General features: G+C 42.0%; 1 protein-coding gene across 3 annotated transcripts in view; it reads right to left on the minus strand.

Moving 5' to 3' along the window:
* The window catches only part of RAI14 (retinoic acid induced 14), a 99,744-nt gene that overhangs the window by 23,986 nt on the left and 48,125 nt on the right, over positions 1 to 27,633 (minus strand). For all 3 annotated transcript variants that reach the window (XM_056848582.1, XM_056848581.1, XM_056848580.1), the window contains exon 2: positions 15,658 to 15,788. In XM_056848582.1, coding sequence (XP_056704560.1) covers positions 15,658 to 15,788 — 131 coding nt within the window. The remainder of the gene's footprint in view (positions 1 to 15,657; positions 15,789 to 27,633) is intronic.

A 27,633-nucleotide genomic window follows, 5' to 3' on the forward strand; every position in this document is an offset into this window, starting at 1 on the left:
GTTCAATTGGTGGCCACCTTCCTCTCTCGTAGGAACAAGGTAGAAAACCTTTCCTTTTATGCAAACTTTTAAACAAAGGGGTTATAGGGTTACTTCTAGCCTGACAGCGTTTTCATGGATATTTTTTTAACTGGTTATTGTATGGCTATTCTATGGCCATGGCTTGTTTTTTATTTTTTTAAATACTTTATTTATTTTATAATAGGGATACAGGAAGAAAAGAGGGATAGGTAAAAATAGAAGGGGTATCCGTCTGATGATAAAACAAGAAAAACAACATAAACACATCATCTTAACAGATTGATTGAGCAGACCACATTGTAACTTTTGTTTTTCACTGTTATCCAGGCAAGAGTATAAATGCATTCAGAAAGTAGACATTATAACTAACCATACCATTTCCTACTCTGTACTGAAAAGCAATTTTGTGATTAAGTAATGTTTAATCATTATCATTTATATTGCCATTCTAAAGGTTTTTATTATACTGCTGCTGCCAGTCCCTTCTCAGCAGGCCTCTGGTGAGGCACTTATTGTTCCAAGAAATCATACAGTTGGAAAAGATGTAAAAGCTTAAAAAAAAATCAAAACAGTAAGCATTTATATAGAGTACTGAGCATTTACAGACACAATCTTAATAGCACAACAATCCTGCATGAGGGATCAGAAGGCAGCCTCATATTTTGGGTGGGTGGGGCTGAAACAGAATTGGAATGTTATCTATGGCCACCATGTAAGATCACGCTAGAGGGCAGGAGGGTTGCCAGGTCTCTCTTCGCCACTGGCAGGAGGTTTCTGGGGCAGCGCCTGAGGAGAGGTTCGGGGAGGAGAGGGACTTCAATGCCATAGAGTCCAACTGCCAAAGTGGCCATTTTTTCTCCAGGTGAGCTGATCTCTATCGGCTGGAGATCAGCTGTAATAGCAGATCTCCAGCTAGTACCTGGTGGTTGGCAACCCTATCTGCAGAATGAGATGTACCTGTGCATGACAGCAAACCTTTACAGAAATATAGCAAGTACGTGGACAGAAAAACTGGTCCTACCCTGCACAGAAAGGAAGTGAATACTCCAAAGGAGATGCTTACAGGTCAAAAGGAATAACTGTTTCCCCTTTCCTTACAACATGCAGAATCACCTTCCTGTGTCCAGAAACCATCATTGACAAGGAAACAGAGTGAGGACATGAGATGCTATAAGAAATGGTTCAACATGGTACCTAGGGTTGCCAGGTCCCTCTTTGCCACCTGTGGGAGGTTTTTGGGGCAGAGCCTAAGGATACAGGGTTTGGTGAGGGGAGGGGAGGCACTTCTATGCCCAAAGCGGCCATTTTCTCCAGGTGAACTGATCTCTATCGACTGGAGATCAGTTGTAATAGTAGATCACCAGCTAGTACTTGGAGGTTGGCAACCCTAATGGTACCGGAGAGGTACAGGAAGGACTTGAGACGGGTATTGGTTTTCAGATGCACCTCATATTGAAAACAATGCGCAATTCCATCCTGAATGTCGGTTTTGTCCAAAAGTGCTTTGTGAAACAGTTCTTAGAGTAGAATACTTCCAAATAGTAGCCTGGGTCCTAAACACTTATCTCCACCATAAGAAATGAGTACAAAGTATTTTAAATAGAAGTGTTAAAAAAAGGCAAGTGACTCAAGAAAATGGATTAGAGCCCAGTGAAAGAATGTGCCTTGAATGACAAATAAATTTATACATAACTAAGAACTAAAACTGTTGACCAAGGCACCAGTGAACCAAATTTATAAATATTTTGTTTCCAAGAAGTGTTTCCTAAATCCTTCAAAATGGTTGGGCACAGAATAGACCACACCGTCCAGAATCCAGTTCCTAACTTGGGAGACAGTGTGATGTAAACATTAAAACAAAATGAAACCCATTAACTCAAAGATGTTTACAAAAACAAAGAAAGAGATACTTCAGAGATACAAACATATGGGCCACACTTCTGGGGAGTTTGTACTTCGACTGTATTTGCAATAATTAAAACACTTCCAGAGCAACAACTTGGCTCAGATGACGGCATTAAACTTTACGGCTAATCTCGTTGTTTGCATTAAAAAAACGGCGCCAAGTGTAACACACTTCAGTGTAATGGTTTAATTTTCATTTAGAGACAGACTGAAAAAAGCGAACGAAAGTGGGAGAAATCCTACAAACTACACAGAATGGCCTCCACCACTGTATATGTTGCTACCTAGGGGGATGTGGCATCAGTCAACAATGCACATGTCCCTGGAGAAGGGGGACACAGCAGAGGACAGGTCAGATCCATCTCTGAGTAGTTTTGCAGTGCAACAAATCACTCTTTGGATGTACATGAGTCTACAAAACAGAACTAGCACCTCTTTTTCTCTAGGAACTTTTGGAGTGAGAGCGACTCAGCATGCCTTGAGACTGGGGCGCGCGCGCTAATTTACTCTAAGTTTGTATTTGTTATCTCTTAAATGGGATGTTCCTCTTTGACTTGAACCTGGGACTGCCCTCTAACTCCTCCTCCTTCTTTCTCAGTAGCCATTTTTTGTCTGTCTTTTTTTGCACATGGTCTGCAAGGAGGCAGACGTTTCTACAGATCTCTCCTGTAAAAACCAATGCAATCATACTAGCACTCACGTGACGCTGGATTAGTTAGCCACTTGTATAGGGAAATGTGTTCCTTAGATGAGGCTTTCTATCTTTTATCAACTGCAACAAGAATGTTAACAGACTAAACTTGAATAAATGTAAGTTCTACTTTTTTGCAATTTACTTCTTGGGAAGATTGATTTTATTGCACTCAATATCACGCTTCCATGACTGGGCAAACTCTGCCATATTAACCATATATAAAATCCCAATAGGAACTGCTGGGCAGAATGTGGCTGCCCCAGCATCCCGAGCAACTACTAGACAATACCTGTGACATCAGCGAAGCTAACTTGCACAACTCCTCTTGCTGCTTGGGGGGGACAGAATTACGAGCAAAATTCAAAGGTCCCTGGTTCTCAGATATCATCAAGATTGTGCTGAATTTTAAGAGCATTTGTTACCCGGTGTTGAAAAGCTATTCTGATAGTGTTGTCAATACAGGTGAACACAGTGATACTATTGAGCAGTCTATGCAATAACCATTCATTTACTGTTTCCCCCCCTTTTTGAGGGAGATACAATTTTTTTAAAAAGAATCACATAAGCGTATTCTTAATCAAAGGAATTTATTCCCAGCATAGTTTATATAAAGGGCCCCGTGGCGCAAAGTGTTAAGCTGCAGTACTGCAGTCAAAAGCTCTGCTCACGACCTGAGTTCGATTCCGAGAGAAGTCGGTTTCAGGTAGACGGCTCAAGGTTGACTCAGCCTTCCATCCTTCCAAGGTCGGTAAAATGAAGACCCAGCTTGCTGGGGGTAAAGGGAAGATGACTGGGGACGGCATTGGCAAGCCACCCCATAAACAAAGTCTGCCTAGGAAACGTCGGGATGTGACGTCACCTCATGGGTCAGGAATGACCCGGTGCTTGCACAGGGGACCTTTACCTTTTATAGTTTATATGCCCATTTAATTGTGTCAACACTTTGATACAGAACTAGTACTAATCAGTGATATAGATGTCCCCAAGGAATACCCAGCTGGTAATCTGCTCTGCATGGCAAAGCGGGCTCTGTTGGGGTGCAAATATAGCTGTCTTGCCTGGGCTGCTCCTGTTACGCCTATTTGGGCGACCAGTGATCATTCCGAGTTGTGCTTCTCGCACAATGTGGACTGCATGGTGTAGTGGTTAAAAGCAGTGGTTTGGAGCGGTGGACTGTGCTCTGGAGAACCAACCGGTTTGATTCCCCACTCCTCCACATGAGAGGCGGAGGCTAATCGGGTGAACTGGATTTGTTTCCCCACTCCTACACACAAAGCCAGCTGGGTGACCTTGGGCAAGTTACAGCTCTGTTAGAGCTCTCTCAGCCCCACCTACCTCACAGGGTGTCTGTTGTGGGGAGGGGAAGGGAAGGTGATTGTAGGCCGATTTGAGTCTCGCTTAAGTGGTAGAGAAAGTCGGCATATAAAAACCAACTCTTCTTCTTCTGCTGGCAATTGGTACTCTGAATCACAGCAACCAACAGCTGTATTACACTATAGCTTTAATCCCATGCATGCTTAAGGGGGAATAAAATAAATAATCGAACAGAAAGGGACTTACTTCTGGAGTTAACATGCATAGGACTGTACCGTGTGTCTGAAAAGGCCTCAACAGGAACATCCAGGTACAACATTCACTACTGATCCCAGGGCAAAAAATCACAATTACAAGCCGCAATCACGGTGCCCATTTAATTCTGGGTGCAGAACCGGTTTTTCTTCTTTGCAAAGGCATTGTTTGAAGTATACGCTAAGCTCCCGCCTGCTATCTAGAGGCTTATTTTGAGTGAAAGCAAACTATTTCTGTCCCTCTCTTTTTCTTGGAGTGTATGTTCAGTCCCTGACTTTAAGAGAAGTACGACTGGCTTGCCAAGGGCTCAGAGATTTAAGTCTTCCCGAAGGACAAATACCTTTTCACACAAACAAACGAGACTGTGGAAGTAAGGATACCGCTCGGTGGGGGCCTCTTGACAGTGAAGTTATTAGAGAATCCAGAAGCTCTAAGCAGCCATGGCTACAGCTAAGCCATCCAATAGTGTACCAAGATACGGGAGAAGAGGTGACAAGATGGGGAAAGGATAAGTAGCTTTATTTAGCTACTCTGAGGTTTCTAGGTGTTTTTTTTTCTAATTACACTTCTAACTGGTTAATTACCAAGCTATGACACCTTCAGCTGCAGAGCTAACTAGGGTTGCCAGGTCCCTCTTCACAACCAGAAGGTTTTTGGGGCGGAGCCTGAGGAGGGTGGGGTTTGAGGAAGGGAGGGACTTCATTGCCATAGAGTCCAATTGCCAAAGCGGCCTTTTTCTCCAGGTGAACTGATCTCTACCACCTGGAGATCAGTTGTAATAGCAGGAGATCTCCAGCTAGTACCTGGTTGGCAACCCTAGGTTGGCAACCCTAGAGCTAACAGCTTCTGCTCCAATGGGATAGTGCTTCTTTTATATTTCCACAGGGTTTAAGTCGAGTTTGGGAGAAAAGTTATCACTCTTTTTTGCCCTTGTTCCAAACGGGACTCCTTGCATCTAGCGGTTTCTGGTTGAACAAAGCCATACCCCATTCTCGTTGCAATTCAGTTCATAACCAAGTAACACTGCCCCAGTCATTTCAGCAGATGCAATACCCAAGATGTTTCTTAGGGCCAATCCAGACATGCACGTCCACTGACTTGCACATGTGAACGAGCAACCACAGATTATTGAGAGAGAAAACTCCAGTTTAAAAATGACTCTTTGCATAACTGGAGCCTGCTAGCACATTCACTTAAGTGACATCAAATGTTAAGAGATCAAGCAGTATAAATGCTTGTTTGAATTCACTTCCAGAATATCCTTTTCTGGCATGCGGCAATTACGGTGTCAGACTGGGCTCTGGGAGATCCAGGTTCAAATCCCCACTCTGCCACAGAAGCTTGTGGGTGACAGTGGGCCAGTATTTACAATGTCAGTCTAACCTACCACACAGGGGTTGTTGTGAGAATAAAATGAGGAGGAAGATGTACGCTTCTTTGGGTCCGCACTGGTGAGAAATTAAGGAAGTAAATAAATAAAATTCACCCTTGGCATGTTAATTGCAGGTAGGTCAGGGTGGAGAAAAAACTTGTAGTTAAGACAGCAAGTTAAGACAGGTAGCCGGCTTAAAGTTGACTCAGCCTTCCGAGGTCGGTAAAATGAGTACCCAGCTTGCTGGGGGTAAACGGAAGATGACTGGGGAAGGCACTGGAAAAACCACCCCGTAAAACAAAGTCTGCCTAGGAAACGTCGGGATGTGACGTCACCCCATGGGTCAGGAATGACCCGGTGCTTGCACGGGGGGCCTTTACCTTTTTAAGACAGCAAGGAAATGCCTGCATATTTGGATCTATCAAAGAAAGAATCCAAAGCTACAAAAGAGTATGCTAGGGTGGGGCAGAAGCATAAATGGCCGATTCCATTCTAATAAAAGTAAGATATAACAGGTCTACTCTGAGCAGAGCTTTATTACTAGTTCGCAGATTGACGATGCTTATTAGAACTAAAGTAAAGAGCTATATGGAGAGGGATGTTGTAAATATTTTTATAGGGTAGATGCCATAATTCCACTGGTTTGTTACCGAGAACAGACCTAGCCTGAGTCTTTCCATATATCGGAGGGTAACAAAAACACACTATTCACAGTGGGTAGCCGTGTTAGTCTGTCTGCAGTAGTAGAAAAGAGCAAGAGTCCAGTAGCACCTTAAAGACTAACAAAAATATTTTCTGGCAGGGTATGAGCTTTCGTGAGCCACAGCTCACTTCTTCAGATACCAGAAGTGAGCTGTGGCTCACGAAAGCTCATACCCTGCCAGAAAATATTTTTGTTAGTCTTTAAGGTGCTACTGGACTCTTGCCCTTTTCTACTAAAAACACACTATATTTGTGTGAATGACAGCATTTTCAAACAGTTTAGGAAGCTCTCATTAACCTTCCAAACCTACATTTTGCCTCTTGAACTGACCTGCGAAACTGATGGGGGAGGGGCAAAGACAGTGGGTTTTTTTTCAACACACAACAAAGAACCCAAGTACTAACAAGGTTTGTGTATTCCTAGCTGGCTTTGCCCAGCGGCAGCAGTAAAATATTCTGGTTCCTAAACCAGATCTGAAGTGGCATTTGCCAAGATACCCAGTAGATGGTGCTGTTGTGTGACTAGACCTTTTAGTTAGGACAGCAGCTTTAAAACCCTGGTCGGAAAAGGTCATAAGAACATAAGAAAGGCCCTGCTGGATCAGACCAGGGCCCAAGAAGTCCAGCAGTCTCTTCACACAGTGGCCAACCAGGTGCCTCTAGGAAGCCCCCAAACAAGACCCCTGCGGCAGCACCATCCTGCCTGTGTTCCACCGCACCCAAGATAATAGGCATGCTCCTCTGATCCTGGAGAGAATAGGTATGCATCATGACCAGTATTCATTTTAACTAGAATACCCCTCTCCTCCATGAACATGTCCACTCCCCTCTTAAAGCCTTCCAAGTTGGCAGCCACATCCTGGGGCAGGGAGTTCCACCATTTAACTATGCGTTGCGCGAAGAAATACTTCCTTTTATCAGTTTTGAATCTCTCACCCTCCAGCTTCAGCAGATGACCCCGCGTTCTAGTATTATGAGAGGGAGAAAAGCTTCTCCCTGTCCACTCTCTCCAAACCATGCACAATTTTGTAGACCTCTATCATGTCTCCCCTTGAACCGCCTTCTTTCCAATCTAAACAGCCCTAAGTGTTTTAACTGCTCCTCACAGGGCAGTTGCTCTAGTCCCCTAATCATTTTGGTTGCTCTTTTCTGCACCTTCTCAAGCTCGGTAATATCCTTTTTGAGTTGTGGTGACCAGAACTGTACACAGTATTCCAAGTGAGGTTTCATCATAGATTTGTACAAGGGCACTATGATATCAGCAGTCTTACTGTCTATTCCTCGTCTAATTAAGCAAAGGGTGGAGAGCCAGAAACAACTATCTCTTTTCCCCAATTTGTCTGCACAATAGCCAAAGTGCACCTCTCTCCCACAATGCACTCCACAATAGAGGCTATGGCAAAGCATGCATTGGGAAGGTCCTAGTACTGTAAAATTATGTAACCCACTTAAATTGATTTTATTGTAAAAACGATGGAGATCCTTGTACAGTATGGTTTTATGTATTTGCTTTTGTACACCTTATTTTTTTATGCCAATAAAGGCTTTGTTGTTGTTGCATTGGGAAGGCTGCTCCTTTTTTCTTAAGCGTGGTCCCATGAACTCAACTGAGGCATAGCTCCAATCTGATCATTTCTCGATGGGCTACGAAAGTGAGTAATATACTAAAAAGTACAAACAAAACACAGACAACATTTAGTTAGTTTCCTCCTCACTATTCACTATTTCTTTCAAAAAGAAAACAGGTAGAATGACAGAGAGGAGTTTTAATTTTCTACTCTTACAAAGAGCTCTTAACCGGCTTGTCAAATCTTACATGGATTCTACACTTCACTGTATGGAAGAGAGTACAAAACACAAAGATGCATTACAGGGGCAATCTATATAAAAAAATGACAACACTCCTTTGATTAGAGCTGTTGTGTGCCCCTTGACTGAGGATGATTAAGTTGCTTGCCATGCAGAACAAGGCATTTACAGTGGTGGCCCCTAGTTTAAATCAAGAGCATATTCCAGGAAGTTCGCAACACCCCTTCCATACTAGAAACTGCTGAAATCTGAAGCTACTGGTGGTTTTATCCCTTATGCACTGTTTGATTAGTAGACATTATATCTATGAATCTTCTTTATTGATTTTTTTTATTTTTTTATTTTTATAACGTAACACATAAAACAAAACAAACAAATACAGTAATAAAAAGAAAATACAAAAGAGTATCAATTATATAATCTGCTTAATACAATCAAAATTACAAAATTCGAAATACCCTTTTGACCCACCACCCACCATAAAAAGTGACCCATCACCAGACTTCAGGAGAAGTGCCTAAACAGTTTAATTACACTATTGACAGTAAGATAAAAAAAAGTAAAACTTATTTCTATAACTCATTAACTAAAATAGTAAAATCCATTTTTGCCAGTTTATCCCAATATGTGACGGCCTTCGCCCATGTTTTTTTAAATTCTTCCATATCTTTTCCATGTAGGAATTCTGTTAATTTGGCCATCCTCATATACATCCATAATTTCTCTCTCCAGTCACTAATTGAAGGTTTATTTACTTGCTTCCAAACTTTGGCTATTATAATTCTTGCAGAAGCAAAACTATATTGACAGATGACCCTATCATTTCTATCCATTTTTTCTTGAGGAATCCCCAATAAACAAAATGCAGGATTTCTTTTTACTCTCATATTAATCAAATTATTAGTTTCTCTTATTACTTTTTTCCAAAAACTTTTGCATATCCACCATGCATGCATAAAAGTTCCTCTTTCCTTTCCACATTTCCAGCATAAATCCATATCTCCTTTTTTCATTTTGCTTATCATAACGGGAGTTATATACCATCTATAAAACATTTTATACAAGTTCTCTCTAACTTCATTGGTTATTGTAAATTTAAATTCTTTCTTCCATAAGTTTTCCCATGTTTCCAAATCAATATTATATTGTCAACATCAATAAAGAAGATTATTAATATTGAATCTTCTTTATTGATGTTGACTGTTGCTTCGGATTATTTTAAAGTAATTTAATTTTTGGTCACTGTTTTGTTTTTATATTGCTGTGCTCTTTTTTTCTTTTTTTTAACTGATGGGTTTAATTTTTCTGTTCATTCATTTTTAGTTGCCTTGAAGACTTATTTTGTTCAACAGAAAGGTGGGCTAATAAGCCATCTTAAATCAAGATAGCTTAAGTTGGAAAAGAACATGAACTTCTAATGTAAAGTTGTAATGAGAGAAGAAATTCAACGTTGTCTTAATACAAAGCAGCCACCAGGTATCCTTCATTTAACCAACATCTAGGTCTTTATGGCCTTTATATCCTGAAGTTGCCCATCAAATAGTCTAAGCTGGAAATGAAAAAGAGGGAAGGAGGCAAAGAAAATGTAAGCAACAACCTTTCATGGGTTAGGTATTGGATTCAGTCAAACTATAGCAACAGTCACCCAACGAGAGGTATAAAGGCTCAGACATCTCTGGCACAGGTTGCAGTTGCTAGGTTTATTTTTAGTTCAGATATTTATATGCTGCATGGTGCACAAGGTGATTCACAAGCCAACAATAGCAAAAACACAAATGAAACAATCCCACAAACAACCAGCGTCAACTAAAAATAACCAACTGTAACAACATCTTTAAAACCAGAGGAGAAAAACAAACCCCAGTAACAACCCAAATTACTATTCGACTGGAACAGCAAGCACCAAAACTACCTAAAGCCAGTTGAACTTTAAAAAAACAACACAACCTTCGACTAGTACCAAAATATGTTCAAGGATGGTACCAAGTGCAGACCGGGGATACTGCAAAGCCAAGGGGCAGCCACTAAAAAGGACCTTTCCTTTTCAGTCACTGGCCTTATTTTTTGAAGGCAGAAACAAGAAGGGACTGAAAGGCCAAAATATTGTCGAAGGCTTTCATGGTCAGAGTTCATCGGTTCTTGTAGGTTATCCGGGCTGTGTGACCGTGGTCTTGGTATTTTCTTTCCTGACGTTTCGACAGCATCTGTGGCAGGCATCTTCAGAGGAGTCACACTGAAGGACAGTGTCTCTCAGTGTCAAGTGTGTAGGAAGAGTAATATAACCCAACCACTTTCTGACTACTCACAAATCCCATTATAAAATCCAAAGTCTGGTAATTTGTCATTAATCGTTGATCCAATTAAGTTAGACACCGGCTAACACCTGTTCATGATTATGAACGGAAGGTTTAGAATGTAACTAAAAATCACACTGAATTGTATCCCTTGAGGAACTATGAACCTGACTTGAAATAGTATTGGATCAACGATTAATGACAAATTACCAGACTTTGGATTTTATAATGGGATTTGTGAGTATGAAATTTTATGTAAATAGTATACTTTGGTGATAGGATTTATTAGCAATATTTACATTGTATATTTGAATACAGGATTGAACATGGGGCTGAAGAAAACATCCTGAAACGGCCGTCCCCAAGCTCATTCTTTTTGGATTATACCAATCATTAGATATCCTACTTGAATTGGACTTTTTCAACCATACTATAAAGATAAATTGCATATTTGCATCTATAACACAAAGAATAATTGTACACCTGAATGGTTGACATCAAGTGAATCTTATGTATTATAGTAGTAGGATGAGTATTTGTTGTATAGCACTTGTCGTAATTTGTCCTAATCACTAATAATAATTTTGTAATTTTGTACCTTGACTGTGCTGAATCCAAGCCTCCAGGTAGTAGCTGGAGATCTCCTGCTATTACAACTGATCTCCAGCTGCTAGAGATCAGTTCCCCTGGAGAAAATGGCCACTTTGGCATTTCTATGGCATTGAAGTCCCTCCCCTCCCCAAGCTTCTTAGGCTTCGCCCCAAAAACCTCCTGCCGGTGGCAAAGAGGGACCTGGCAACCCTAGTCCCTACCCTGATTTTTTCTAAATATGGTAGTCTCAGGCCCAAGAGTAACAAATGAAGAAGAAGAAGAGTTGGTTTTTATATGCTGACTTTCTCTTCCACTTAAGGGAGACTCAAACCGGCTTACAATCCCCTTCCCTTCCCCACAACAGACACCCTGTGAGGTAGGTGGAGCTGACAGAGCTCTAAGAGAGCTGTAACTTGCTCAAGGTCACCCAGCTGGCTTCATGATTAGGAGTGGGGAAACCAACCCGGTTCACCAGATTAGCCTCCTCCGCTCATGTGGAGAAGTGGGGAATCAAACCCAGTTCTCCAGATCAGAGTCCACTGCTCCAATGAAATGAAGCCATCTCACACATGGCATCCCCCCCCCCCACAATCTTCTTATAGTGAAAATTTAAAATGACATATATCAGCCATAAAGGAAGAGGATGGACTTAACATCCCAGAATAGTGTATTTAGTGAGGAGGGGGAGATAACAGGGCTAGATTAGAACGACTGCATCACAAAGCATATAATCCATTTTTTATCATCAGGAAAAGCTCTTAGGAAGAGCAGCAATGCTGCATTTTTCAAACCCTGAATGTTTGACCCCGCGAGGCAATGAAGTTACATAACATCATTTGTGGCTCCCTCTTTGTTAGTGTGTCACCTCCGGTCTATTTCTGTAAACAGGAGCACCATGAAGGGAGTCAGTTACAGGATCAATAAATAACTCATCCATTGCTGTCATAAAATGAGACTATACACTACAGGCTTTAAGGAAGTCTACAGCTAAGCACAAGAGCCCCGTGGTGCAGAGTGGGAAGCTGCAGTACTGCAGTCCACAGCTCTGCTCACGACCTGAGTTTGATCCCGATGGAAGTCCGTTTCAGGTACCCGGCTCGAGGTCGACTCAGCCTTCCATCCTTTCGAGGTCGGTAAAATGAGTACCCAGCTTGCTCTGGGGGTAAAGGGAAGATGGCTGGGGAAGGCACTGGCAAACCACCCAGTAAAAAAAAGTCTGCCTAGTAAACGTCGGGATGTGACGTCACCCCATGGGGACATTTGCACAGGGGACATTTACCTTTGCTTACAGCTAAGCACAGACACATCTACTGCTGCTCCATAGCATGATTCACAGCTAGCCTCACATATTACTCTTGAACACCCTGTGTGTGTGTGTGTAAAGTGCCGTCAAGTCGCAGCCGATTTATGGCGACCCCTTTTTTGGGGTTTTCATGGCAAGAGACTAACAGAGGTGGTTTGCCAGTGCCTTCCTCTGCACAGCAACCTGGTATTCCTTGGTGGTCTCCCATCCAAATACCAACCAGGGCCGACCCTGCTTAGCTTCTGAGATCTGATGAGATCAGGCTAGCCCGGGCCATCCAGGTCAGGGCCTTAGGCACCCTAGTACCCTGTATATGGAGTCCGTGAGCTGGAGAGAAACTAAACCCAAAACACCAGTTAGTAGGGCCATCCACAAGCACATTGGTTTCAAGAAAGTCGCCATTTTCCCCCAAAAAAGAAAGCCTGTGATGCCTGTGGCTAAGGTCAGAACCACAGAATTAAGCTAGTGAGGTGGAAAGACAAACACTGCTACTTGAGAACGTGGGGCGTTCCACTATGTAGGAAAAAAACCTCCCTGTGAGCAGAAAGCCAGAACATCAGGGACATGGCAAAGTCACAACCTTTTGCCCTGATGCTTTTTGCCTGCAAAGAGGGCCTTCTTAAAAGGGGGACTATTTAAAAAAAAAAAAGGCATCTTATACCTGCAGCCTGAAGCTGCATGAACCACGACTGAATCCTGGCTGGGTGAATCCAACATTATTTTGGGCCAAGTGTTACCAGCTGGGTATAAGGTCCTTCAGCAACCTCAAAGTAGAGGATGTGTGTGTATGATTCTTCTCTGTAGGTCTTTCTCCATCACTAGATACCCACTGGAGACATGGGAACCTAAAATGTTAGATGTTTTTGTTATCCTAGACACCCACTCCTTGAAGTAAGCATTATTTAATGCTGTTATCAAGGTGTGGGAAGCTCATGAAGCAATCTGAATATTTGGCATGAGGTTTCAGGTCACTGTGAGTCAACACCTTCATTCAAAAACAAAATTCCTCATCTGAACAGAAACTGAATGGACGGAGCAAAACAAAACTCGACCAAGCGAGAAAGCAGAGAGCATGAGGCCATAAACAAGAGCCTGAAGATTGTGCTTTTCAGCAATGAACTGCCCCAACAGCTCCGTACTCCAAATACAGCGTACTCCATCATAGTCTGTCTGCAGTTCAAAAAGCCTTTTATTTTCTCGTAGGATAGCAGGCTATTTTTCAATTGTTCTGTAAAATGATTTTCTCCAGGCCTTTAAGAGATAGGCTAAAATGTCTTACTGATTTTTTTTTTTAAAAAAAACATAGTATGGCAGAAAACCTATAGAAGGCTCTGTTATGTAGCCATCAGAACTCAAACTGAAAATTTAGCAGTGCAGAAAACTCTGTAAGGTCTAGATTCACACAGTAAAAGTTTAAAGTGCAAAATTACAGGAGCAAGGTTGGGTTGATTAAATAATACACTAAAAACCTGCTAAGAGTAAAGAAAAGGTGCCCAGGCAGCAGATTTTTTAAAAACTCAAAAATTACGTATGTTTTTTAAGTGGCATTTCCTTTTGTATGAGAGAAGAAGGGATGCCTCTTCTAAAGAGTGGTACCTACTGTAACATATGCATGTATTACATCCAGGGGGGAAAATCTTTAGTAACAGGTCTCTCCCAACTGAGGAGGGCAGGGTCTAGGGAGAGGAGGGACTTCAATGCCATACAGTCCAATTACCAAAGCAGCCATTTTCTCCAGGTGAATTGATCTCTATCGACTGGAGATTTGTCGTAATAGCAGGAGATCTCCAGCTATTACCTGGAGGTTGGCAACCCTAATTCCCACCTATTTTCCAAATCACGATTCCCTATTTTCCACACCTTTAGCTCAAAGTTTAACTCCTGCTCCAAAATTGGAAGAGCTCTGCTGAATGTTTGTTAGTTGTTGCTGAATTAATTGTCATAAATGACATAAGGAATGTGTTTGTGCCTTGGTTTAGCACTGCTAGTAGTTGCCTAGGATAAGTTCTCCCCACTATTGTACCAAATCCCTTAATAAATTCTGTATTACTTTTAAATCATATCTCTGTTATCCTTTTCCTATTGAAGACTTTGTTACTCATGGCCACCTCTTCAGGTAAAAGATCCCGGTTTGCTGTGCCCTGCACAAACACACAAGCTAATTCCCCATGTTCACATGTTTGTGGGGTAACAGTTAACACTACATCCATGACAGACAGAAAATCTGCTCATTATGTAAACTCTCATTGGAAAAGGAAGATTCCGCCTTGTTACTCCTGCATCTAAATGGTGAAAGTGGACCCCTGATTACTTACCATGTGGGTTCCTTCTACTCTGAGGTAAGGAGGGCATCTGGGGAGACTGGTGGTTCCCTTCCAGTGGTCAGGGTAGGTAGGATCAATTTTCACTTCAGTTTCCCGCCCCGGGATCGCCCGCTCTTCAGTTTCCCTCCTGCCTTCTCACGGGAAGACAGCAGCCAAAGTCGCTCCATAGAAGCAACCTCAACTCAAAGGAAAACATGAGTCCATACCCTCCACTCCCTCCTCTCTTCGGGGGGGGACGACGACGGACATCGCTCCCGCCAGAGCAGCTAAGAGGCTTCACAAGCCTCCCTTCCATGCACACTGACGCGGCCAGCGGGACGAGCGGTAAGCCAATATGGCTGACGGGATGGATAATGGAGCCAAAGGGGTCCTCTTCGCCGCAAAGTCACTCATATATGCCACGTGCAATTGCTTGTTTTGTACAAATTGCCTAAAAAGCTGACCCAAAGCCCAGTCCACAATTTCCCTGTTGCGACTGAAAGATAAATCCTGAACTGTACCTTCAACCAGTACTGCACACAATCTTTCAGCAGATCTGCGCCAGCATAGAGGCTTATTCACACTTCAGGTCATATGTGCTTTCAGTGTTTATGGTGTCTCATGGATGTGTCTCATGGATGTGTGCGTGGGTGTGTGTGAAGGGTTATACCAAGTCTGAAAGAAAAAAAGCCTTTCCAAACCCCCATTGTGAAACAGGTTCTGCGTGGCTGTTTGAAGAAAGTTCTGACTTCTGCAGAAAAATGCATCTCTGCCTGATACAAGACAGGAGACAGCTCTAAGGCACACTTTTAAATAATGAAAAAAAATTGCTTGGAAACAGATCAGGCACAGCATGAAGCTGAAGAGTCCCGGTGCGACCAGGGTATGAGTTATCCAATAGCGTGAGGTGCTAAACTCTGAATTTATTGTAAAGGGGCTTTTGAAAAAGAACAAAAAGGAAGCAGAGCGCTGAAAGTGAATGGGAGAAATACAAGTGCATGCAAAAAAAGGAAATCAATGTAGCAGCTGCTTCTGGCAGCCATCCTGAACAAAAATTACAAGACTTCATTTGCTCTTTCAGATTAGCAACTTACGCTGTCTTGCCCTCGCTGTCGAGTTTGGTGGCGCTGGCTCCCTTTTTACCCAGCAACGATGCCACTTTCTCCGCATCACCATTCTCCACGGCTTGCAAGAGGCGGTCATCATTCTTATTCCATTCATTGGCCTGCAGGAGAAGAAAAACAGAAGAAGATCAAAGAGAGCACCAGCAGCTTCCCTCGCCTACCCATTTAAAGTCATTGTTAGGTTTGGTGTATGTCCCCTAAGTGCTAATCCAAAACAGTTAATACTTACTGTGAAAGAATTAAATGGACATCAACAATTGTAATGAATTATTATCCACGGATAATTAAGAAGCAAATGGCAGCTTTTAAAGGCAATTGCTCCTGCCGCTAACAAATTAAATGGAAGAGGTAAAAGTACCACTGGAATAGCGCCACTCCTGACTTCAGAGAAAGTTTGATAGCAGTCCAATTAGTGATGGTTGATAATGTTTGGTGGGTGAACCAAGGCTTAAAAGATCCTATGTGTGCTAGAATAAAAATGGTGTTAAGGTGCCACAAGACTGTTATTGCTAAAAAATAAATACAGTAAATACTAATATGGCAACCCCTCTGGAATTTATCCCACTTCAGGTATTCCGTCTTGCTATGCTAATTTAGCATCAAGGGCTACTAACTGCGACTGTATAGGTCTTGTATTTATTTGAGGTCTGCATAGTAACAGGGCACAGGCACTTACACACAAAGCTGCTTTCCTCAAAGAATCAAACTATTAATCTATCAAGGTCGGTACTGTCAAGAAGAAAGAGAAAGAAGAGGAAGAGGAAGAAGAGAAGGAAGAAGAAATGTTGGTTTTTATATGCCAATTTTCTCTACCTTTTAAGGAGAGTCAAACCGGCTTACAATCTCCTTCCCTTCCTCTCCCCACAACAGACACCTTGTGAGACAGGTGAGGCTGAGAGAGCTCTAAGAGAACTGTGACTAGCCCAAGGTCACCCAGCTGCCTTCATGTGTAGGAGTGGAGAAACCAACCCGGTTCAGCAGATTAGAGTCCACCACACACGTGGAGGAGTGGGGAATCAAACTCCTAACCACTACACCATGCTGGCTCTCCTCTCTAGGACCTCTGGAAGAGGGCTTCCACACTTTCGACATTATTCTTTTCAATGGAGATATCAGGGATTGAAGTTCGAGCTGTGTGAGAGGCAGCTGTTTTACCACTAAGCTAACCACCACCCCAGTTCCACTGCTTGGTCTTTGCCCTCCCCTCCCTTGGTAAATTGCTTTCCCTCTTGTACACGCACATGAACATGCAACATTCTACTTAAAAGCTAGCCAATATTTTGTGGCATGAAGAGGTCTCCCTTACTTCATGCCACAAAATATCTGTTAGCTTTTAAGGGCCACAGGGGGTTGTTTTACTGGGTCAACAGAGAAATGTGGCTACCTGCACCAGTGTAATCTTTGGGGTACTATAGAACCCCAGTGCAACACCACAGCTTGCTTGCTGGGTCAACCACCAAATCCTATAGCTTTCTGTCTTGCAAGGCTGGCACTATAAGGCACGGGCAATGAAGTACCTAAGAAAGCACACACTCAGAGAGAAGATGGAGCTGAATGGGAAAATAAAGGGATATACACTTAGTTCAAATAGTCACTGCACTGAAAGTGGAAAGCCACAGCAAAACACTATGGTGCTTTCATTCCAGTCTGGTTTGCTGTAAACATCAGGTAAAGCAAATGCCTTTCATGTGCACAAAGCACAAATATTTATACTAACATTTGCAATAAATGAGAAAGTTGTGCTCCCACAGCTTAGTCCAAAAGAGAGTTACCCCCCCCACACACACACACACATCAACCAACAGCCAAGCTCATATCTTGGGTTAAGAATTACAGCCCGACATTTGAATGAAAAATAACCTTGCCATAAGCTACCTTAAACCCATGGCTCAAAACGCAGCCTGGCTTTTTGCCCCAATTACTAGCCCCCTGCAAGGAGACACTCCGCTGTTGGAGTTCACATTGAATACAAGGAAGCTAACAAGCCCAAGAACCAATGCAGCTGACATTTCCACCCTTGTTCAGTTCAGAAAGTGTTAGTTGCCAAGCAGGGTTTGGGAGGGTGATCTAGAATTCTGTCATCACCCAGATTTATCCACAAAAAAATTAAAATAAAATAAAATAAAATCGCCTTATACTGACCATTAGCTCATCTAGTCCAGTATATTAACCATGCCAGCAGGCAGCCACTCTCCAAGGTCTTTGGGCAAATATTCTTCCTAACCCTAACCAACTGGAGATACCAGGGATGCGGAAGGAGATCTTGACGTCATAGCGAAAAGCTCAATGAAAATGGTAATTCAGAGTGCGGCAGTGATGTAACTGGGGAAAGGAAATGGAAGTGAAATAGCCAACACTGTCATACTCTTGGTACAGATCTATTCTGAAGATGACCTGGGAATATAGTATACAGTTCTGGTTAGCCCATCTCCAAAGGGGTATGGTAGGGATGGAAAAAGCAGAGGATGATGATGAAGAAGAGTTGGTTTTTATATGCCGACTTTCTCTACCACTTAAGGAAGAATCAAATTGGCTTACAATCACCTTCCCTTCTCCTCCCCACAACAGACACCCTGAGAGGTAGGTGGGGCTGAGAGAGCTGTGACTAGCCCAAGGTCACCCAGATGGCTTCATGTGTAGGAATGGGGAAACAAATCCAGTTCACCAGATTAGCCTCCGCCGCTCATGTGGAGGAGTGGGGAATCAAACCCGATTCTCCAGATCAAAGTCCACTGCTTCAAACCACTGCTCCAAACCACCGCTCTTAACCACTATACCACACTGGCTCTCTAGCCCATCTCCAAAGGGGTAGAGCTGGAAAAGGTAGAGGATAAAAGGTAACCAAAATGATCAAGGCTTGAAACATCTTCTCTACAAGGAGAGGCTAGAGATTTCAGGGGCTCTTCAGTTTCGGGGGGGAAATGATGACAATGGAAGGACAAGATAATGTAATAATTAAGATCTGTCCAGTTGCAACTCATGGAAATCCCATGGGGTTTTCAAGGCAAGAGATGAACAGAGGTGGACTTCCTTGGTGGTCTCCCATCCAAGTACTAACTACGGCCAAACCTGCTTAGCTTCTAAGCTCTGCCTAGCTCGGGCTAGACTGGGCTATTCAGGCTGCTCAAAGATAAGAGATTTATAAAAAATTATCCATAGCCCAGGGAACATGGAGCAAGAACTTTTTCTCCCTCTCACAAAGTACTAGAAACTGGCCCACCCAATGAAACCAATGGACCGTAGATTCAGGAGGGGGAGGGAAAAAGAAAAGCAATCCTTCATACAACCCACAAGTTAACTTGTGGAAATCGCTGCCAGGGCCTGCGCTGATAGTCACTCGCATAGATGGCTCTATCCTATAACTACTACAGCAGACCGACTCTCCAAAATGTTTGTGTAAATGGGCCACTAGATGTGAGCATTGAGGAGGGTATCATGCCACCCCCAGAGCGCTCAGTGATCAACTTTCTAGCCTTCACAAACTCACTCCATCAACAATTAAAAAAAAAAAAAACACCTGTCAGACCTCTTTTATTCACTTTTATCTATTTTTAAACAGTGCATGCAGAAAAACTGTTTCAGTTCTGAGTACATGCAAATCTTACCCCTTTTTCTTTCTAGATACCTCCGGGTTACTATGCATGCGCCCATGACTGTAAACACTCTCTGCTCCGACACCGATCTGCAGCATCATACAAGGTCCCACGTCATATATAATGCTGCTCATACAAAATGACCAGAAGCATGAGCTGATAAAAGTTATCTGTACCCAACGAAATCCCCTCAGGCTAACAGCCAACTCACGTGAGGAGCACAGTGCCCCAGGAAGGAAACTGGCAATACCGCAGATCAATATGAGCAGGATGCATGGTTTCGGAGCATAACCTCCTTATGAAAATTGCATAAGATCCCATATACTTCATTCTCCTCTTGGGAGCAGTATGTTCATGGACAGTTGTCGTTAGCTGAAAGCTATTTGTAAGGTCAACCCTAAAACCCTGAGCATACCAACTATCCTACTGAAAAATTCCTGGTATTTCGCTCTCTTTTCTCCCCTAGTATTCATTTGAAGAAGAAGAAGAAGAGCTGGTTTTTCTCCACCACTTAAGGAAGAATCAAACCGGCTTACAATCACCTTCCCTTGTCCTCTCCACAACAGACACTCTGTGAGGTAGGTCAGGCTGAGAGAGTGTGACTAGCCCAAGGCCACCCAGCTGGCTTTGTGCGTAGGAGTGGGCAAACAAATCCAGTTCACCAGATTAGCCTCCGCCGCTCATGTGGAGGAGTGGGGAATCACAACCCGGTTCTCCAGATCAGACTCCACCGCTCCAAACCACTACACCATGCTTGCGTTTGGAAGAAAAGGAACAGGGATTTTATACTTTGTCATAATCCGAGGAGGTGGTTTCCCTTTGCCAACTCTGCTACCCAACTACTATCCAGTAATACATTTTTAACGCTATAAAGGGGAAGACCGCTTGAACAGCAGGACACCACTCCGTCTAATTCAAAAACTGGTGAAGTTCTGCCTGGCACATATCCTTAGAACGGCATGGAATGGGTTCTACGAAGGCCAGTGAGTGGACCTCTGCTTGCACAACAGGGCTTACCCACCTCCTTCTGACTGCATCCCTTGAAAAACCCCCCCCCAGCCACTTCTGGGGACCCTCAGTGGGAGGGTAGTGCAGGGTATTGCCGCTGGGAGGAAATCCAAGGACCCAATCCTTGCATGAACAGAAGTGTTTTCACCCACACAAACAGCATGGTTTACATGTCAGCTGCCACTTTCCCCCCTCACAGGCAAAGAGAAAGCAAGCAAAATATTGTCGAAGGCTTTCACAGTCAGAGTTCATTGGTTCTTGTAGGTTATCCGGGCTGTGTGACCGTGGTCTTGGTATTTTCTTTCCTGACGTTTCGCCAGCAGCTGTGGCAGGCATCTTCAGAGGAGTAACACTAAAGGACAGGGTCTCTCAGTGTCAAGTGTGTAGGAAGAGTAATATAACCCAACCCCTTTCTGACTATATATTGCTCTTCCTACACACTTGACACTGAGAGACACTGTCCTTCAGAGTTACTCCTCTGAAGATGCCGGCCACAGCTGCTGGCGAAACGTCAGGAAAGAAAATACCAAGACCACGGTCACACAGCCCGGATAACCTACAAGAACCAGAAAACAAGCACTTCATTAAAAAAAAAAAAAAAAAAGCCACCCTTTAAATCAAAGGTCTGTTCTGCAGAGGAACACAGTTCATATAACAGCATGTGCATTCTGCTTAGAAAGCAAAGACAAGATGTCTGGGAGGCTGCTTGTTAAGCATCTTGCATTTTATAGAACATTTTAAGACTAAGATAGCAAAATGCAAACACGTAAAAAGCAACAAACATCCAGCTGCTATTCAAAGACCAACATTTTTGCTCCATATTATATGATTTTGACCATATTTACTTATATCCCAGAGGTGGAGTGGTGCATGTAAGACTCCCTAATCCTTCCTCCTGGGGAAGGATCTGTAAAACCGAGGTTTGAATCTTAACTTTGCCACAGAGGCTAGATGGGTGACCCTAGGGCCAGTCACACACTCTCAGCCTAACCTACCTCGCAGGGTTGTTGTGAACATAAAACAGAGGAGAGGAGAATGATGTAAGCTGCTTGCCTCCCCCCTTTTTGGCTATCAAGTCACAGTTGACTTACAGCAACCCCATAGGGTTTTCAAGGCAAAAGACATTCGGAGGTGGTTTGCCGTTGCCTGCCTCCCTGTCGCGCCCCTGGTATTCCTTGGAGGTCTCCAATCCAAATACTTGCCAAGGTTGTAAAGGTATGGCCGATGAATCACAGATTAATTAGTTAAAAGGTGGAAAGGGAATTTATTCTGGAATCACCAGACCATCTCAACATATTTTTAGATATACAATTGCTCATTACAAAAACAATTATTTTGCTCAGCAGCACTACAGGGAATGGGATTTTATTTTGAGCTATAATTTGAAATGTTTTGATACTTTGAATTCAATTGACACTTTTTTGGGGGGGAACTGGCAGCAGCTAATTAAAACCAATACTTTGAAAAAGGCGTTGATTCTTATCAATCAGATAGAGCTGCACGAACAATTAGCCAATGGCAGTGTTAATTACATAACAATTAATTGTTAATGACATAATAAAACTGTGGACCTAAATTCTACAACAAAAGTCTAAGCTCATTAATTCTATAAAGGGAAAAAGACTTCTCAATTAAATCACGTTGGGCCACGCCAGAATTTACCACTTCGTTCCTAGTGAATCCATGGGGGGGGGGGGGCATCCAGTGCAAAATTTCCACTTGTACTACAGCTCTTGCACAAGCGTAAATGCAAGAATGGTAGTTGCTTGTGCCAAGTCAAACTTGTTGAAGCCCTCTCGCATTTCTGCTTGTGCAACCAATGTGCAATCAATGGCTGGGCACCATAAAGGGAGGAATGCACAGGGCATGGCACAAGATCTTGTGCAAGTGGATTGGCGGGGGTTTGCCCGCCACCACCTGGCATTTGGCAACCCTACATAAATCTTCAGCAGAAACTACTACTAAGGTTTCAGGTGTCCCCCCTCCAAAAAAAAGAAAAGAGGACTTGTTAGAAAAAGAGTTGGTTTTTATATCCTGCTTTTCTCTTACTTTAAGGAGTCTCAAAGCGGCTTACAATCTCCTTCCCTTCCTCTCCCCACAACAACCTTGTGAGATAGGTGAGGCTGAGAGAGCTCTAAGAGAACTGTGACTAGCCCAAGGTCACCCAGCTGCCTTCATCTGTAGGAGTGGAGAAACCAACCTGGTTCAGCAGATTAGAGTCCACCACACATGTGGAGGAATGGGGAATCAAACTCCTAACCACTACATGTGTAGGAGTGGGGAATCAAACCCGGTTCTCCAGATTAGAGTCCGCCGCTCTTAACCACTACACCACACTGACTCTATACAAAGCTACAAAATTAAGAGGATTAAGCTGAGAAAAAGAGCAACTAGCCCAAAATCGCCCAAGGACCTTTGCAGCACAGTGGGAATTTGAACCCAAGTCTCCCCAGTCTCGAACACTTAAGTCATCCCACAGCGGTTCACTGGCAGACCACTGGAACAACCTCCCCCCCCCCACCAAATGCTGGATTTGTATCAATCAATCAAATTTTAATTTGATACAATATCAGCTCTGAATAAAAATCAAAGTTAGGAAAAAATAATAAAAGTTGATGGTTCTGGGAGGGATGATTTGAAGAGGAGGAGAAAAGATCTTCTATGGGGAAAGGTTTTCAATCAGACGTTTACAAATCCCACTAGACCGGAGGCAAAATTTGGCTACTGGAGTGGTTATCTCCCGAGAGGAGTCTGCTAAGAGAAGGGAAACTTTAGCTTCTTCTGACCTCCCAGGAAATGCTGGATTTGTATTGATCCAGCAAGGCAATTTTGTAATGCTTGCAAGTAAGCATGCATTCTCGGGATAACAGGCGAGTCACACCTTAACTATTTGGTACCTGAGCAGGTATTCTTGCATTGTGCATTCAAACACGCCTTGACGGACTGCGGAGATTTTAGTTTCCGAACAGCGGACAAGAGTCAAGTCAGCCCACCCCTGCGCCACACACTGGAAATGCCGTACTCTGTCCCAAAAAGCAGAGATCCGAAGGAATGTGTTTGCAAAGCAAACCATCCTGGGAAGATAAATGACGAAAAAACAGGCCTGCCCCAAAACAAACACTTCTGCAGAAAGGCAGCACGAACTCCCAGTTCTGTGTCAGTTTTTCAGCTAAACACGTTTAAAAGCTTAAATTAACTGTGTGTTTAAAAGGTGCCACAGACATTAACTTTGCTGCATGGGAAAAGGTCAGGACCTTCTATAAATTATTAACTGTTGTCAACAAAATGGAGTGTGGGGAGACTGGGGATGGGGGGGGGAAACTAATCTTGTTCCAGTTGTAGCAAAGCCAATTATATATAGCGTTGCAAAAACTTGAGATCATTACTCATCTCTCAGCACTTAGCAGATGCTCTTGAAATCCTGTTCCCGCATCTTAAATCTCAGTTATTACAGCAAGTATTTTTTTAAAAAAAATAATAATAAAATGACGGGAATAGTAGTTATCTTGCGACGCCTCCATCAGTTAGTGGCCAAAAGGCATGCAGGCCTGGAGTTCCATGAGGGAACACCAGGATATAAATGTTACTGTGTAAAGTGCCGTCAAGTCGCAGCCGACTTATGGGGTTTTCATGGCAAGAGACTAGCAGAGGTGGTTTCCCATTGCCTTCCTCTGCACTGCAACCCTGGACTTCCTTGGTGGTCTCCCATCCAAATACTAACCAGGGCTGACCCTGCTTACTTTCTGAGATCTGACGAGATCAGGCTAGCCTTATAGAATAGAATTCTAACTCCACTATGAATCATCTCCAGATAATATCACTAAATATCAATGGTCTCAACTCCCCCAACAAAAGAAAAAGAGTTTTTCATAGTTTAAAAAAGCAAAAAAAAGATATTATCTGTCTCCAGGAAACCCATATAAAAAAAAATCATGAAAAAATCTTACATACAAATCATCTTGGAACTTCTTATCTGGCATCGGCGAAAGTGAAGAAGAGAGGTCTTGTAACTTATATCAACGAGAAAGTTCTGACGGTAAGAACCCACATAGCAGACCCGGACGGACGCTACCAGATTTTAATTCTTTCTGGACCAGATGGTGTCTGTTTTACAATAGCACATATCTACGCTCCGAATACTGCCAAAGAAACTTTTTATCAAACACTGTTTAAGAATCTCGCTGAATACCATCAAGGAGAAATTATAATGACAGGAGATTTCAACGCAATCGTGAATCCTACGTTTGACAAGACCCACAGCAGCACATCTGGGAAGTTTCCGAAGAGCGTTTTTAAATTCATGAAAGAATTTGATTTAATTGATATATGGAGAATGAAAAACCCTAAAACAAAAGATTATACTTTCTATTCAAATCGTCATAAATCTCATTCAAGAATTGACATGTGTTGGACCTCTAGATCAATGACAACAAGTGTGGAGAAGATACTTATCGCACCCAGGATATTGTCAGATCATAACCCAATCGAATTGACCTTAACAAGAGGTAAAATTGGGATCAGAAGATGGCGGTTGAACGACCAATTACTTCGGAACAAACATATACTTGAACAATGTAAGCGTGATTTGAAAGAATTTTTTATTTTTAATAAAACAGAAGACATGTCTGATCTTGTTATATGGGATGCTAGTAAAGCTTTTGTAAGAGGGAAAATGATAGCCTTGAATTCCAAAAAAAAAAAAAAGAAAGACAGAAGAAATTTAAAGATTTACAAGACCAATTAAGAAGGCTGGAAAAGAAAGCTCAACTCAAACCAGACAAAACCATTTTACATGACATCAAGATGACCAAACACCAAATAGAGTTGATAGAAACAGAAGAAATTAGAATAAAAGTTAAATATGCCAAGCAAAGGATTTTCGAAAGAGCAAATAAGCCTGGTCGTTTTCTAGCTAGCCAACTTCGACAACAAGAGAAGAAAAGGAAGATAATTGGAGCTAAAGCCGACGGGATAACCTACAACAAACAAGAGGAAATCGAAAAAATATTTTTGGAATATTATAAGCAACTTTATTCGAAGGATGAATTGCGAGAACAAGGACTCTCAACTTATCTAAATCATGCACAATTATCCAAACTCACATCAGAAGAACAAGAGACACTTAACCAGAAGATAACAACTCAAGAAATTGTAGATGCCATTAATAACTTAAAAATAGATAAAGCACCTGGACCTGATGGGTTAACACCACAATACTACAAACTGTTAGAACAGCAATTAACTCCGGCTCTACTTTCTCTTTACAACGAGGTAATTGAACACGGCAAGATTCCTTTATCATGGCAAGAAGCACATATTTCACTAATCCCGAAAGAAGCTGCGGACCAGTGTTATCCCCAAGCTTATAGACCAATATCATTATTGAACATTGATTACAAAATCTTTGTCTCCATAATTACTAAAAGATTTCAAAAATATATCAGAAACTTGGTACATCCAGACCAAACAGGTTTCATTCCTAAAAGACTCATGAGAGATAATGTGAGACTGGTTCTCAGTGCAATAAAATATGCAAAGTCAAAATCAATAAAAACAGCAATGATATTCTTGGATGCAGAAAAAGCTTTTGACAATGTTTCCTGGCACTTTATTGATAAAACATTACAACAAATGGACTGTGGAGAAACTCTACTTAGAGTCTTCAATTCGATATATTCGGTGCAAAAGGCTCGTCTTTTGATTAACGGTCAGCTGTCTACAGAATTCGATATCGCAAAAGGAACCAGACAAGGCTGTCCTCTTTCTCCATTTTTGTTCGACTTATCAATGGAGGTCTTCTCTAATTATATAAGAAATGATCCAAACATCAAAGGTTTATCAATAGGCAATGAAGAACACAAAATTAAAAGTTATGCAGATGACGTCGTCTTAATTTGTCAAAATCCTGAACAAACACTCCCGTACGTTTACAATCATCTTTCCGAATATGCAAAATATTCCGGGTATAGACTTAACAAAACAAAGACGAAAATTTTGACCTTTAACTTAACAGCAGATGAAGACAAACACATTGAAGACATTACTGGATGCCGAATTGCCAAAGGATCAGTAAAATATCTAGGTGTCAACATATCCTCACAAAATAACACACTTTTAAGGTTAAATTACCTAAAAATCTGGGGTGAAATTGAAAGAGATTTGAATCTATGGTCAAAGATGAACATTTCATGGTTAGGAAGGATATCGACGATAAAGATGAATGTTCTTCCAAGATTAAATTTTTTATTTCAATTTTTGCCGATTGACATTCCCGAAAGGATATTAGAAAATTGGCAAAAACAAATCAATCGATTCGTATGGAATGGGAAAAAACCAAGAGTAAGATTCAAAGTCCTTCAAGATGAGAAGAAAAGAGGAGGGTTAGCAATGCCCAACTTCAAACTATATTACCACGCTGCCTGCCTATCCTGGATAACAGAATGGATTAAACAACCTAAAAGTCGGCATGTTGTCTTAGAACGCGCGGATTTGGGACAAGGCTTCCATAAAGTTCTGTGGGACTCTAAATCAAAAATTCAAAAAAACAAAGTACAAGAAGATTGCGATGTTAAATTAGCGTTTTTGAAAGTCTGGAAAAGATACAAAAAGAGAATAAGTCCGTCTCCACCTTCTATAATGTCACCAACTGAAGCCTATCATGACAATGTCAAACTAAAACCGGGTGTTCATTTTACCTACAGAGATATGATTGAGCCTACGGGAGAAATCAAAAATATGACCAAACTACAAGAAAAATTTCAAAAGTTGAATTGGTTAACTTTCCTGCAATTGAGGTCAAATTTGCAAAAAGACTGTTTATATCCACATCCATTCCGTGAACTAACTGAATTTGAGCAGCTAATATCTAAAAATGATTCACATATATTAGGAAAAATATATAAGCTCCTCCTGAAATATGACACAGAAGAAGAACAAGTGAAGACAAACATGATAAAGTGGATGCAAAATTTTGGAGAAATGATTAATACCGACTTCTGGGAAAAACTTTGCTCCTCTGAACTGAAATACACAGTTTCTCAAGAAGTGAAAGAAAACTGGTATAAGACCTTCTACAGATGGTACCTGACTCCAAATATGCTTTCTCAGATGGCAACTCCTGGGAAAAAGGGTGCATGTTGGAAATGTCAAGAATCTGACGGTTCTTATTTCCATGTTTGGTGGACTTGCCCTAAGTTACAAATATACTGGAAAAGAGTTCATTACGAACTACAACGGATGTTAGATATCAAATTTATACTTGATCCAAAATTTTATCTACTCAGCATAGTACCGTCAAGCCTACCTCAAAAACAACATGACGTTTTCAAATATGCCACAACAGCTG

The sequence above is a fragment of the Euleptes europaea genome, chromosome 4 (assembly GCF_029931775.1).
Source record: "Euleptes europaea isolate rEulEur1 chromosome 4, rEulEur1.hap1, whole genome shotgun sequence".
NCBI lineage: Eukaryota > Metazoa > Chordata > Lepidosauria > Squamata > Sphaerodactylidae > Euleptes > Euleptes europaea.